This window comes from Peromyscus eremicus, chromosome 6, assembly GCF_949786415.1.
Source record: "Peromyscus eremicus chromosome 6, PerEre_H2_v1, whole genome shotgun sequence".
In the NCBI taxonomy this organism is placed as follows: Eukaryota; Metazoa; Chordata; class Mammalia; order Rodentia; family Cricetidae; genus Peromyscus; species Peromyscus eremicus.
In genome coordinates, this window is record NC_081421.1 from 63,077,736 (window position 1) to 63,093,292 (window position 15,557).

Sequence of the window (15,557 nt, forward strand, 5' to 3'; positions counted from 1 at the left end):
TTCCTTATTGTCGAAGTTCTTGGTGTAGGGTTGAGGCCTCTTGGGCTTTCTCCTGTCCATGTTAGCATGCCTGCTCTTTTCCTTGTGCAGCTCCTGTTCAGGCAGTCCTGTTGGTAAGACTTCATTGGTGCAACTTCTGACATTCTTAGGAGACATGGTCTCCTAGCAACACTCCCTGTTTCTCAGGCTCACAGTCTCTCCCTTCCCTCTTCCTCTGTATTCCCTGAGGCCAAGAATGTTTGTAGATATACCCTTCTTGACTGGGCTCCACAACTCTGCATTTTGAGAACAATGGGAAGTACTATTCATTATGTGAATGAGTGTTTTTCCTGCATGTCTTTCTGTGTACCACATGCCTGGTGCCTGTGAAGGTCAGAAGAGGGCATTGGATTCCCTGGACTGCAGTGAGAGATCGTTTGTGCTGCCATGTTGGAGCTGGGAATTGATTCTGGGTCCTGTTCAACAGCCAGTGTTCTTAACCCCTGAGCCAACTCCCCTCTTAGGGTCTCTTTTGAATCCCAACATTATTATTATTATTTTTTTTAAGACTTATTTATTTATTATGTATACAACATTCTGCCTCCATGTATGCCTGCAGGTCAGGAGAGGGCACCAGATCTCATTATAGATGAGCCATCTATAATGATCTATATGATCTCATTATAGGTGAGCCATCATGTGGTTGCTGGGAATTGAACTCAGGACCTCTGGGAGAACAGCCAGTGTTCTTAACCTCTGAGCCATCTCTCCAGCCCGAATCCCAACATTATTAACACTCCTGAATTCTCTAGTTTTGCTAATGCTTATTATCACTAGAGAGACTAACATAAGGAACATTCCCTTAAGAAAACCCTCCTTTTCATTTGCCCACAGTTCCAAGATGAAATGGGATTCTCCAATATGGAAGAAGATGGCCCTGAGGAAGAGGAGCGTGTTCCAGAGTCTCGGCCAGACTTCAACACCCCTCAAACCCTACGGTATGCTGGCTGAGATGTAGAAAGAAGGGATAATATGTTTCTGAAGAGGCTTGATAGTTTTGGTTGTTTTTTGAAGAAATTATAATTAATCTTCTCTCACCCTCTTGTTTAGCCCTAGAGGTGAGTTAGTTAACAAACCAGCAAACAAAAGGTCTCCTTGTTATGGGGCAGTACAGCTATAGACAGAACTGTATCTGTTTGGGAAGGGAGAGAAATCAAAGCTGGCACTGAGAGCAGCCTTTACATGCAAGTGCATATGTGGCTGAGCATCACTTTCATGCTAGAAGGTGGCATTGGATCCCCTGGACCTGGAGTTATAGTTGTGAGCCACTGGGTGCTGGGAGTCAAACCTCAGTCTTCTGCATGAACAGGAAGTGGTACAGTAAGTGCTCTTAACCACTGTGCCATCACTCCAGCCCCCTCCTTTCCCTGCTTCTATCTCCTGATGCTGGCCCAAAGCCTAAGCATGGATTGCTGACTCTGTGGACGTTTTCACTTGTTCCCCACCCACTTAGACACACCCATTCGACTGCTTGTTAATGTGCATTGCTGAGCATGCTTTCCTGGGCTCCAAAGGGCACAGCTTTCATTCTTTCTCTTCATCTCCCTCCTTCTGGCAGCTACTGGGAATCTGAGCTTGATTGCCCTGTTGTTTTCACTCCTGAAATGGTCCCTGGTAACCAAATCAGTTACCAAACCAAAAACCAAGGGTCTGGAGAAATGGCTCAGAGGTTGAGAGCTCAGACTGCTCTTTGAGAGGACCAGAGTTCAGTGCCAGCACCCACGTCAGGTGCCATCACCTGTAACAGATAGCCTCTTGTGGCCCCTGGGTACCTGTACTCACATGAGCAACCTTACATGTAGACATAAACACCCATCATGAAAAGGCGGTCTATCAGGTATATCACGTCCGTTTACAGAGCAGTTACCTTGACCCTGGAGCCTATGACCTCCACAGCCACAAGACTTTGTCCTGGCTTACAGGGCCTAACATGAGTTCCTCCTGTGAGCTGGGTCTTAAATCCAAGTGGCAAGCTACTAGTTGTACCGCAAGCAGGAGCATCTTGCCTGTCATGCTGATAGGGTATCATTTAGACTTCATAGCTGAGCAGCACCTTTGGTGATAATTTTCCACACACAGCCTGCATGGTAGTTTTGACCTAGGATAAAGACAGCCTCCAGGAAGGCTATTTCTAACTCCATGACAGCTAGATTTTTGTATGTCCTGTGACAGATGTGTGCAGAGTCTTTAGCAAAAGGAATGTACTATGTAGTTCTGGACAGCAGTTAGCAGCATTTATGGTTTATGGAGCCTCAAGGGCATCCTTGACTACTAACTAGCTCATACAGCAGTAACCTACCTCTTGCACTGAGTTTTCACCCACAATCCTTTTAAGTGAACCAACTAACCTGGGCTGTGGGGTTCACAGAGACTGAACCAACCATCAGGGAGCCTTCCTGGGTCTGAGCTAGGGCTTCTGCAGATATGTTATGCTTTTGTAGCTTGGTCTTCTTGTGGGACTCCTAAGAGTGGGAGCGGGGGCTGTCTCTGACTCTGTTACTTGCTTTTAGGACCCTTTTCCTTCTATTGGGTTGCCTCGTCCAGCTTTAATATGAGAGGAAGTGCCTAGTCTTATTTCAACTTGGTATGCCTTGTTTGGTTGATATCCCAGGGCAGCCTGCCCTTTCTGAAGGTATAGGAGGAGGAGTGGATCTGTCATGGGGAAGGAGAGGGGTCTAGGAGGGGAGGGCAAACTGCAGTCTGGATTTAACATTGGAGAGAAGAATAAAACACTAAAGGAAACATACAATACCTTAAGTCCTGAGGGTATCTTTGTTTAAACTTGTTTGCTGATTTTACCGTTCTTCCAAATACTTTTGCCAATCTTTAAGGCTTCTAAAGGTTAGCATTATATAAGGAGACATTTTTACAGAGAGTAGGGGTTCTCTCTGAAGGCCATGACTGTCCAATCTAAGCATACATCAGTTCAGCAGCTAAGGGAATACTGAAGCAAAATTTAGGTGATGTCCAATAGAGCATGGAAACCATTTATATCAGTTGGGATGCTTGGACGATCTCTGCTTCTTGTTTGCAGCTTACTTGTGTGAGAGTGATGCTCAGCAGTCTAATTGTTTACTCCTAGGAAGAAGGAACCCAGTGAGTCTGGTCTGTTTCAGGGACTTCCTGATGATATTTTGGTAATTTATTTCCAGTCTTGAGAGGTTCCCTGCAATGATGGGATGTTTGAATCTTGGAGAAAACTGGTATTCCACAATGTATTACACAGACATACATGCCGGCAAAACATTCATACACATGAATAAAAATAAATAAATCTGATCTCTGTGAGTTCAAGGCCAGTCTGGTCTATGACATGAGTTCCAGGACAGCTCGGTTGTGGGCAGGATGCACAGTTATGGTCAGGCAACACCAGAAAGGAGTTTGAATGGGTGAAAGATACTTGCATGGAGGTAGTATAGTAATGTTTGAACTAACCACTCTTTCTCTTCATCTAAGCTGCTGTGGATGTTAGCATTCTTTCTTGTTACATTGTAGAAAGTCTTTGGCAGGTTTCTGTGTTTTTGTTTTTGGTGCTAGGAATCAAACCCAGAACTCAGTTACAAAACAAGCATTTTCTATATGTAACATAAGTATAGCCTCACCCTGGGCTTTCCCTTTTAAAGAATGAATGAAGGGCAGCCAAAATGGAAAGGGCTAGAGTAGAAGGTAAATGAGAGACCACATGGTGTGCTTTTGGAAGCTTCTCCGCCATGTTGGGAAGACGTCATAGAGTAGATGTGTTGGTATAATGCTTGCAAGGATGATGAGGTCCCAGTTGCTGTGGCAGTGTATTACACTGCTTTTTTATTTTAATTTAATTTAATTTTTCTCTCTGTGTTTCATATAGACAAGTAATTATACCAAAAGAAGGTGGAAGATAATTCAAAATCTTCTTTGGCATTGCTGGAGATTGACCACAGGGCTTCAAGTATTCTAGACTTGTGCTCTACCATGAAACTCTACTCAGGCAACAGAATTATTTCATTTGAATGTAATCCTAATAGTCTGAGGAAATTATTTGGTTAAGGAGCATGGATATTGGTTATAGTGAGATTTAAAGATCCAAAGTAAATAGACATGGTGTAGAGAAATGGTTCAGTGGCTAAGAGCACTGGCTGGTCTTCCAGAGGATCCAGGTTCAATTCCCAGCTCCCACATGGCAGCTGACAGCTGTCTGTAACTCCAGTTCCAGGGGATCTGACACCCTCACACAGACACACATGCAGGCAAAACACCAATGCACATAAAATATAAAAGGAGAAAGTATATATTAATAAATGAAAATCAATTAATTTCAAAAAAAGTAAATGGACATTGTTCAGGCTTGGTTCACATGTCATTACAAGGAATTTGGTGACCTATTAAAATACACAGATTTTTTTTTTCCTTGTTGGGAATAGTTTTGAGGAACCATTGGCCAACTTGCTAAATGAACGACACCGGACAGTGAAAGAGCTGCTTGAACAACTGAAAATGAAAAAATCTTCCTCCAAACCACAGCCTGAAGTAGAGAGGCTTAAACCTCAGAAGGAGACAGTCCATCAGACGCTGATTCTAGACGCAGCACAGAGGAGCAGGCTTCAGCAGCAGATGCAGCAGGCAAGACTTTCTCATTGTCGTGTGATTGCATTATCTCGTAGCTTGACTCTGAAGCCGAAAGTGAGCAGTGTTGTAAAGTCAGAGATGGCTGTCCTGCTTCCGTGACACAGGGGCCATAGGACCCTGAGTCCGTAAGACCTTGAGAGAAGAGCAGGAAAGCAGATAAAGACCTCGGTAATTCTCAGGATGAGGGAATTCAGATTCTTGACCACGCATTCAAACTTGAGTAACTGTCAGTATTGCGTTTTCCTCTCTCAGTCTTAGTCTCTCTAGTTTGAGGTTCAAGTTTGTCTGAGTTTGTGGTTTTGTTCTGAGGAAAATATCTCAGAAATTCATACCAAGATCCTGCTCTGCTCTAATCCCTCTGAGAAGCAAGATGTGTGTGATACATTTGCAGACTTCTTGGTAAGATCTGTGTTTCTGAAATGGCAACATTATGAAATGTCAGTTTTTTTCCTTCCCAGCATGTTCAGCTCTTGACACAAATCTACCTTCTCACCACCTCCAACCCCAACCTCAGCTCCGAGGCCAGCACCACCAGAGTATTTCTGGTAAGGTTCCATACATCTATAACTCTGAAGACTTAAGTTTGATGTTAGCTTGACAAGTCATTTTTCAGGTGGATGTTATTCACTGGGTGTGATCTATGTTTCTCATCTCTACTGGATGTGTTTGGTCACTGTACCTGCTTCTTCTGTATGCTTGATAGAACACTGCGTCTCAGGAGACATTTTGAATGTCATTTTATTTGCATCCTCCTCATCTTGGGATCCTTTTTTTTTGAGACAGGGTCTCATGTAGTCCAAGGTAGCCTCAGACTCATGTAGTTCACCTTATGCTTCTGATTGCCCTGTCTCTGCTTCATAAGTGCCGAGTTACGGATGTACCCACAGTGGCCAATTTATGGGTCCCGCAGATATAACCCAGGACTTCCTGCACGTTAGGCAAGCACTCTCCTAACTGAGCCTCCCGGTCCTCTCACCCTTTGACACTTCTGTTTTTAAGGATGTTGAGTTCATGACCTGTTTATTAGGCTCAGCTTTGTTTAGTATAGAATTAATTTTGCTTATGACGTTTTTTAGTGTTTTGAAAGATTTGTAAACTTTGATGGATCCTTCCACCTTCCCATTCTCCCTTTCATCTCTCCCCGCCCCCTCCTTTTTCATCCTTGTAGAATTAATAGTAGATCTGCGAAAGGAGGTAAGAAAGAACTCTCTATTGGGAGGGGCCCTCAGGTAAGAGCACCCTGGAGGAAGCCCTTTGTGGTTCTATGGTGTGTTTGAATATGCCAAACTTATTTGTGGTAAAAGTCTGTTCACTTTTTAACTGTATTTGGATGACCATGAGAAAATTATCTTTTGGTGCATATTTCAGAACATTTTGAATAATTAGATTTATTTTGTGTATGAGTGTTTTGCCTACATGTATGTATATGGGCAACATGTGTGCTTGGTGATTGTGGAGGCCAGAAGAGGGTGTCACATCTCCCTGGAACTAGCCTTATTAATGGTTCTAGTCCACCTTGTGAGTGCTGGGAATGGAGCGTGGGTTTTGTATAGAGTAATAAATACTTTTTAACTGTTGAGCCATCTCTCCTGACCTTCAGAAAATATTTCTTTAAAATCAGGAGGTGAGTGTGGTAATCCCCTTTGTTTCTAGTGCTTTGGTGAATGAGAAGGGAAGATCCTGAGTTCAGGGCTCTCCTGGGCTACAGAGTGAGACTCTCAAAAGCCTGGGTTGGGGTGTGTGTGTGTGTGTGTGTGTGTGTGTGTATCTAATATAACCCCCCCTTCCCACTCACCCCCCAACCCCACCTCACCCCACCCCCACCCCTGGTGCTGAGGTTAAAATCCAGGGCTTTGAGCATACTTCTCAACAGCTCTGCTGCTGAATTTGATTCTAACTTGGGAGTGTAACATGCATCTGCAAGACTGCAGAGTGTTCAGTGACTTCAAACCAAAGTGTGACAGGTGAATGTAGGTCCAGTCCCGAATCGCTTTGGACGAATGCAGAGTAGTCATAATGGAATGATATCCATTAATACAGACTTTTACCTGCCTCTAATCCTATGCAGGAAGGGCCCTTTTCCCTTCAGAGTTTGAGGACTGTGGTATTGGTTGTCTGGAATCCTCTCAGATGTCCCTTGTGTCCTTTATTCTCAGAAAGAGCTGGGAACCTTTGCAGAGAACTCCATCGCCCTTCACCAGCAGTTCAACCCCAAGTTTCAGACCTTGTTCCAACCCTGTAACTGGATGGGAGCTATGCAGCTCATTGAAGACTTCACACATGTCAGCGTTGACTGCAGTCCTCATAAAACAGTCAAGAAGACTGGTAGGAGATGAATGAATGAGTCAACTTCAGGTTTTGATTTGCAGTCAGAGACAAGTCTTTAATAATTTTTTTATGTGTAATTCCTTTTTTTTTGGTTAATTTTTATATGCATTGGTGTTTGACCTGCATATCTTTGTAAGGGAGTCAGATCCACCAGAACTTGAATTACAGATGGTTGTGAGCTGCCATGTGGTTGCTGGGAATTGAACCCGGGCCTCTGGAAGAGCAACCAGTGCTCTTAACCGCTGAGCCATCTCTCCAACCCTATGTATAATTCTTAAGGATGGAGCGTGCAGAATATTTATAATTTTTGTTTTCTGTATTTTATGCTTTATATTCTAGGCTTGAGTATTACATGACAATATCTTTGCTAGGGTAAAACTTAGAAGCCAAGAGCCAGAATAGGGAATCAGGAATCCTTGCTAACAACTGGACTTGAATGACATATGGAACAGTGTTAGGTTTCACGTGAAAAGTATCTGGGGTTTGGTAAAGATGAAAGTCAAAACTGTGAAGGTTTGGTCATGTTCAAGTTCTTTTCCTTTTTTTAATGGTTTATTTATTTTCCTTTCATATGCACTGGTGTTTGCCTGTATGCTTGTCTGTATGAGGGCGTCAGATCCCTTGGAGCTGCAGTTACAGACAGTTGTCAGCTACCATGTGTGTGTCTGGAGTTGAACCTGGGTCCTTTGGAGGAGCAGTCAGTGCTCTTATCCGCTGAGCCAACTCCCCACCCCCATGTTTAAGTTCTTAGTCTGATGCATTAAGATCAAATATTTGTGACTGGGGATGTAGCTCAGTGGTAAAGTACTACCTACATGTGTGACAAATGTCTATGTTGATTTCTCACTTGGAGCCTGAGTCCACAATCAACATGTCATTCAAAGTTGGAATGTCACTTGCAGTTTCTGTGTATTTTTAAATCATGTTCATATATTTACACATACACACACGGGGTTCAGGGGGAGAGATAGATCGGTAGATAGATAGATAGATGGATGGATGCATGGATGGATGGAGGGAGAGAGAGAGAGAGAGAGAGAGAGAGAGAGAGAGAGAGAGAGAGAGAGGAGAGAGAGAGAGAGAACACATATGCACTACACTACACAGGAGAGCTGTGGAAACTGTTTATCTCCTTCCACCTTGTGTGGGTCCCAGGAGTTGAATTCAGGTCATCAGGCCCTGTTGCAGTTTTCTGTACTGAACGTTCTCACTGCCATGTAGAATACCAGATTTGTAAAAAAGGATAAACAAAGTATAATTTTGGCAGAACAAAAATCTTGCTGAAGTCCTTTGTCTTGCAAAGCTTTTTAAAGAGAGAAGGGATGAAAAGATGTCTGAGGATAACAGTGTATGTGGGCACTTCTGGTTGCCCTATGTTCTTGTCTTAGTGGATAAAGTGTCCCACACAGGAATGAAAAGGGAATCAGCTTGGTTCAGCTCCTGTTAGGCAATGTTAGGTTGAAAGGACTGGAAACTTGAGGGGGTCAAGTCAGAGAAGAAGATCTCTGCTTAAGTGCTGAAATGGATGTATACACTTTTGTGAAGCTCTTTGGTCCTTGCATTGTACTGATCACAGATTTTTTTTTCTTCTGTAACAGCCAGTGAATTTCCCTGTTTGCCAAAGCAAGTTGCTTGGATCCTGGCCACAAACAAGGTTTTCATGTATCCAGAGCTTCTTCCAATATGTTCACTGAAGGCAAATAATCCTCGGGATAAGATCATCTTTACCAAGGCTGAGGACAAGTGAGTTTACTGTGAGGATCAAAAGCATGTGTTAGCGAAAGACAAGACAGTTGCTTTTGAGAAGCTTAGGTGAAGTAAGATGTGCATGATAAGGACACAGACCAAAGAAAAGCCGTGTAGATGGACAGAGTTTCCGCAGTGTCTTTTGCAGGAGATGCCACACATGTTGTGGTTAAAACGCTTTATTATTATTGTCTCATTTTATGTATATGGTGTTTGGCCTGCTTGTATGTCTGTGCGCCATGTGCAGAGCAGTGCCCACAGAGGCCAGCAAAGGGGTTTGGATTCCCTGGAGCTGGAGTTCTGCACTGTGGTGAGTCACCGTGTGGATGCTGTTATCTAACCCTGGTTCCTCTGGAAGAGTAGGCTGTGCTCCTAAGCCCTGAACCCTCTCTCCAGCCCTCCACACACATTTGTGAAGCATTTAAAGGCATTGTTTAATCTTTTGTTTATTGTAAGCCAGGCTTGTAGTAGTACTGAAAGCAGATCTTCAGAGTAAGAAGTTTCTAACCTATTGTCCTTCAGCCCAAAGACCAAAGTGGTTCTTGTTTGTTTTACCCTCCTGGCCTTTTAGTTTCTGACCCTCCTCCTCCCTCCTAAAAGGTTTCCACAGATGTGAGCCATTAGCCCGGTGTATGTGGTGCTGGGTGTTAAACTCTGGGCTTCGTGTTGCTAGGAACTGTATGAGTTACTGCCTCAGGTCTCTCATGGCGTTCTGATAGAGCTTCAGTAATTGAAATAATTTTATAATTTGGTTTTTCAAAAACACAAGGCCTTGTCAGGGGCTGGTGCTCATGCCTTTAATCCTAGCACTTGGGAGGAAGAGGCAGGTGGATCTATGAGTTTGAGTCCAGCCTGGTCTGCCTAGTAGGTTCCAGAATAGCCAAGCTTATATAGAGAAATCTTGTCGTGAAAAACAAAACAACAAAACAAAAACAAAAAGAAAAATTAGGACTTCAGATTGTCACTTTATTCTTTGATTTATTCATTATTATTGTCTGAGGCAGACCCTTATGTATCCATCATGGAACTTGAAAAGGTCATGTTACTCAAGATAGCCTTGAACTTTGAATCCTCTTGCCTCTCCATCCTAAGAACAAGTTTTTTGTTTGTTTGTTTGTTTGTTTTTGGTAGTAGAGTTTTGCTTTTTTGTTTTGTTTTATTTAGGGAGAGGGATGCAGCAGTGTTTTTGTGTAGCACATGCTAGCTTCCAGCTTAAAGCAATGCTCCTCCTTCACCACCTCCCCAGGGTTGAAATGCAGGAGTGTGCCACCATGCCTGGAACAGCTCACTCTGTGACATGCTATGCTCTTTTTGTTGTTAGTTTTGAAATGCGACCAGTCTCATTTGTGCTTGGCCAGTGCCATGTCTCTAGCCCTGATTCTGTTATCTTTGAAACTAAACTAGGGGGCACCGGAGTTCAGTCCTGTGGCCTTCTGTATGGTAGGCAAGCACTGTAACCCATGAGTTAGACATTACAGCCCTTGTTTTTTGATAGAGGGTTGTGCCATGAACCCAGGCTGGTCTTGACCGCCTCCTGGGTATTGAGAGTGTACTAGTGGCTGTTTTTGTTTCTTCCGTGTTTTTATCCCAAGGCCTCACCAAGGATGTTTGTGCAAAGAACTTAAAGAAATTTTATTTTAACAGTGCTTGGGATTAATCCAGGGTCTTGCCTATGCCATTGACCCTTGGTGTTTGGTTCTTAAAATACTCAGTACTCTGTAAATACCTGAAGGTATAGAAAGTGCTCGTGAAGCATGAGCAGTTTGGAGAGCTCTTTTGAAGAAAGGTCTGTGAAGTTAGGTTGTATCATTGCTTCTCTCTCAGTCTGTTAGCTTTAGGACTGAAGCACTTCGAAGGCACTGAGTTCCCTAAACCTCTAATCAGCAAGTACCTTGTAACTTGTAAGACCGCTCACCAGCTGACGGTGAGGATCAAGAACCTCAACCAGAACAGAGCTCCTAACAACGTGATTAAAGTGAGTGTTTGCTGCAGCTCTCCTGTGCCTCCTGCAGAGGAGCACCCAGCCCTTTCTCCTCCTCTCCGCTCTCAGGGAAGGCAGGAAGTCCCTCCAAAGGAAGACTAGTTTAAAGGATAATTCCTCCCACTGTGTTAGGTTCGTCCTGCTCTTTCCTTTGTAACATTGATCCGTTAATTTGCTCTGGAGTACCTTCATCTTAGCCTCTCTTACGGATAGTTCCCTGAGTAAGAAATGATTCAGGTCAAAGGATTCCACAAGTCCTCGCTCCTTCTAGCCATATTGTGTCTCCTTACTCTAACCTTCTCAGGTAGACAGCATTGCGTTTGTAAACCTCCACAGTGCTGCTTTCTTTGGGGTTTTGAAAGATTTGTTTTGTTTTTTCATTAAGCCTGTGTCTGTGTGTGGGTGTGTGCAAGTGTGTGCAGTGGCCCAGAGCCCTTAAGCTGTAGTCATGTGTCCTTGTGAGCCACCTGACATGGGTGCATGTGTGCTGGGAACCGAACTGGGTCCTCTATCAGAGCAGGAGCTCTTAACCACCGAGCCCCCTCTCCAGCTTCCCGTGCTGCTTTCCGTTAGACATTGATGTCAGGGTTATGCAGAATATACTTAGGAGTCAAGTGAGCCAGGCTGGTGTTGCGGCCCTGATCACTGCACCCAGGGGATGGAGACTCTGGAATTGCTGTGAGTTCAGGACTCTCCAGGGCTCCATAACAGTATCTTAGTTAAACAGAGAAAAGTAAATAAAAAGAAACAAAGGAGAAAAGATTTAAATGGTTTAAAGAGTCAGGCATTTTTTTGAGGCTTTAGTTCTGAAAGTGTTTGATCCCTTTCCCTTGTGACCCACAGTTTTGGAAGGTGGTGTGCTTACCCCTTGTTACATAGCAGGTCTGTAACTGACTTCTTGTTGATTTGGGTTTAGATCTCATTTAATAACCTCAGTCATGGACTCCTCCCTTCCTCCCTTGCTCCCTTTCCCTGCTTCTGCCTCCCTCCTTCCTCCCCTTCCTTTCCTTTTTCCTTCTTCATAGGTAGGAGTAGAGCAATCACTAAACCATATTCCTAGTTCTCCTTATTTATACATTTACTTAAAATATGTGTGTATGTGTGTGTGTGTTTCATATTTGTTCTCTCATATCTATTGTCTGCCTGAGTATGTGTGCAGCATGTGTATGCCTGTGAGGATCGGGGAACTTGGATCTATTAACTGTGGTTACAGGTGGGTGTGAGCTGCCCAATGTGGGTTTTTGGAAGTGAACCCAGGTCCTTGGTGAGAGCAGCAAGCACTTTCAGCTGTTCAACTGTCTGTCCAGCCCCGATTGTTAAGTTTTTTTAAATAACACTTACTTACCTTGGGAGGGGCATGAGCACACATGAGGTCAGAGGACAACTTGAGAAAGTCTGTTCTTCCTTCTCCAATGTGAACTCAGTTTCTCATGCTCAAGCCGACTGCCTGTCCCATTTATTCTTTTATTATTTATTCATTTGTTTGTTTATTTGAGATAGGATCTCTTTGTGTAGCTCTGGCTGTCCTGGAGCTTGCTATGTGGGCCAGGCTGGTCTTGAACTTACTGAGATCCACCTGCCTGTTCCTTCCAAGTGCTAGGGTTAAAGGTGTCTGTCACCACCTCCAGCCATTTATTTTGGAAGTGAAACTGTCACAGTCTTCCCCTTCTTTCCCCAGGATCACAGCTGTGCAACCTTGTGCTTGCTGTATAGTGGCTTTTCCACTTCACACTGCTGCTTGCTTAAGAGTAGCTTCTGTGTAAGATGAGGGTTCAGCTCTGTGTGCAGGAGCAACTGAGTGTGTGTGTGTGTGTGTGTGTGTGTGTGTGTGTGTGTGTGTCTAACATGTTCTGGAACTCACTTTGTAGACTAAGCTGGCTAGAACTCAGAGGATGCTTTTGAGTCTTAGTGGTAATCAAAATGAATATTTGCATTTAGAGATTGAACATTTTGAAATCTTCATTAATTAGAGATACTTTGTTTGAAATGCAGAAATACATAGCATTTACAACTGATATTTTTGTGTGTGAAACCATCAGCTACCCCATTTCCCAGCCTGAAAGAATATGACTTATGATTTGTGTTTTCATGCCTAGTTTTATAAGAAGACCAAACAGTTGCCAGTTCTGGTGAGGTGCTGTGAAGAGATACAGCCACATCAGTGGAAGCCTCCCGTAGAGAAGGAGGAGCACCGGCTCCCATTCTGGTTAAAGGTCTGTCCATCCTTCCACGACTCTGTGAGGCAGAAGACCCGAAAAGTTCCTGGGGAGTTAAATGATAATTTCCCAGAGTAAATTCAGGAAGAGTTTTTATACTTGGGATGTGGTTTTCCTAGAAGATTGATGCCTGGAAAAACCCTTCTTGGGACTATATCCACTAATCCTTAGAATCCAGAAAGCTAATTTTTCTTTCTCCTAAATTCTGACATGTGCTAGAGCACAGTGTTTTTATTTTCTGCAGGCCAGTCTACAGTCCATTCAGGATGAACTTCGGAACACAGCTGAAGGCGTTGCAGACGGAGCAAATGTGACCAGAGCCACAGAAGCTGGCACAGATCAGCCCTTAGAGAAAGCCTGCCCAGAACTGGGGAGTGAAACTCGATACCCACTGCTGATGCCCAAGGGCGTAGTCCTCAAGTTGAAGCCAGGATCCAAGCGTTTCTCTAGAAAGGCTTGGCGACAGAAGCGGCCATTGGTCCAGAAGCCCCTTCTTATCCAACCCAGCCCCTGTGTTCAGCCTGGGTTCAACCCAGGCAAAATAGCAACCTGGTCAAGTCAATCAGAAGTCCCTCCAGGCAACAGGGTGGTCCAGATTCCTCATCTGATCCAGCCAGCCACTGTCTTACAGCCACTTCCAGGTTTCCCTTCAGTGGCGGTCAGCGGAGAACATAGTTTTGAGTCTTCCCCAGCCCTGCCTGCTGTGCCCTCTGGTCCTGAAGCCAGGACCGGCTTCCCCCTGTCTGAGTCTCAGTCACCACTGCCTTCTTCCTCTGCTCCCAAGATAATGCTACCCTCACTTGCCCCTTCGAAATTTCGAAAGCCATATGTGAGGCGGAAGCCTACAAGAAGAAAAGGAACCAAGCTTTCTCCCTGTGTGAAGCCTGCCCCCATCATCCACCCTACACCTGTCATCTTCACTGTTCCTGCCGCCACAGTGAAGGTGGTAAGCCTACCCAGTGGATGTAATGTGATCCAGCCTGTTAATGCAGCTGTGGCCCCAAATCCCCAGACCATTCCCATCACCACTCTCCTTGTTAATCCTACTTCCTTCCCCTGTCCGTTAAACCAACCCCTCATGGCTTCCTCCATCTCCCCCTTAATTGTTTCGAGCAATCCTCTGACACTTCCTGTACCATCTATTCCTGAAGATAAGGTCCAAGTGAACTTGGATATTTCTGAAGGGAAAAATGCTCCTCAAAACCCCGACTCCACATCAAATTCCCAGGAACTAACGCCTCTCTGTGCTACTGTCTTCTCCAAAGAGGATTCTAGGCCATGGTGTTCTTCATCAGGTGTGGAAAGCCAAGAAACATCCTCAGAATCGAGCGCCTGTGGCTGGGCTATTGTTAAAACAGAAAGTCAGGAAGCATCCTCAGAATCGAGCGCCTGTGGCTGGGCAGGTGTGAAAAATGAAGAGGGTGGGCAAGCTTTAGAGCCATTGCCTTTGACTCTCCAGTTATCTCTGAACTCCACATCAAAGGATTTAGAAGAAATGGTCAAGATGGAAGCTGAGGATTGTGTGGAGGAAATGTCCAGTACCTTCCCCGAGCAGGACATTGGTGAGAAAGTGAAAGAAGAATACTCTATGGAATTAGACCGTGGCTCCCCTCAGGAGAAGCTGAGTAGTGCTAGAGAGCGGAGGAAAGAAACAGTCGTGCAGATAGAGGAGATTCGAGCAGCTTCGTCCCTTTCTGTGTCCCAAGAGCCGCCTGAGGAGGGGAGTCCAAGTGGAGATGCAGGCAGAGGAGTGCCCAAAGGCCCTCGGTCCTCCATGGAGCAGGAGATGGTGCTCAGCAGGCCTCCAGGGAAGGCTGAGGACTCGGCCATTGCTGACAGTCAGTGTGTAGGGACCCCGGCAGGACCAGACACTGGAGGAGAGAAAGACGGGCCTGAGGAAGAAGAGGAGGAGGACTTTGATGACCTCACCCAAGATGAAGAAGATGAACTGTCATCAGCTTCGGAGGAGTCTGTGCTTTCTGTCCCGGAGCTCCAGGTGAGATCCAGAGTGGTTGCAATGTGGGGACTCCGTAGAATGTTCCCTTCGTGTGTTAGAGTCATAAAGTGGGATTTGACTTTTGAATGCGTATGGAACATAATTTAGGAGGCTTGTGTGAAGTGCTTGAATCACTTGACCATACTCTGTTTTTTATTTTTGCATTTATTGTTTTATTTGTGTGGGTACGTGCATGACATGACGTGTGCAGAGGTCCGAGGACCAGGAGCAGGTGGTCATCTCCTTCATCATGTGGGTCCCGGGAATTGAGCTAGAGTGTCAGGCTTGGCAGCGGTTGTCTGTACCTGTTGACCCATCTCCCTGACCCCTTCTCCCCCTTTTTATTTAATAATTCATTCATGTTTGTGTGCATTGGTGTTTTGCCTGCATGTATGTCTGTGTGAGGGTGGCAGATCTGGAATTACAGACAGTTGTATGGGTCATGTTAGAGGAAAGCCGTCTTGAGGAAGTAGGGCAGCCTTTCAGAGGCATGTTGTGCTGCCTGTCCTGTCCTCAGTACCCTCAGGCTTCTTCTCTAATTCAGAATGGTGGCCCTGCCTCCCCTTAGATCCTCCTGACACTGCTCCTGTCCGTTGGCCTTCTGTGAGCTGCTAGGAGCCCTTATGAACATTCTGTGGGGTGCTTT

General features: G+C 44.8%; 1 protein-coding gene across 9 annotated transcripts in view; it reads left to right on the forward strand.

Annotated features, from left to right (window-relative positions):
* Nucleotides 1–15,557, forward strand: part of LOC131913179 (GON-4-like protein) — a 62,870-nt gene that overhangs the window by 34,637 nt on the left and 12,676 nt on the right. For all 9 annotated transcript variants that reach the window (XM_059265631.1, XM_059265636.1, XM_059265637.1 and 6 more), the window contains 8 exons: nucleotides 874–977; nucleotides 4,440–4,638; nucleotides 5,103–5,189; nucleotides 6,801–6,969; nucleotides 8,571–8,715; nucleotides 10,543–10,693; nucleotides 12,796–12,912; nucleotides 13,160–14,911. In XM_059265631.1, the coding sequence (XP_059121614.1) occupies nucleotides 874–977; nucleotides 4,440–4,638; nucleotides 5,103–5,189; nucleotides 6,801–6,969; nucleotides 8,571–8,715; nucleotides 10,543–10,693; nucleotides 12,796–12,912; nucleotides 13,160–14,911 (2,724 nt within the window). The remainder of the gene's footprint in view (nucleotides 1–873; nucleotides 978–4,439; nucleotides 4,639–5,102; nucleotides 5,190–6,800; nucleotides 6,970–8,570; nucleotides 8,716–10,542; nucleotides 10,694–12,795; nucleotides 12,913–13,159; nucleotides 14,912–15,557) is intronic.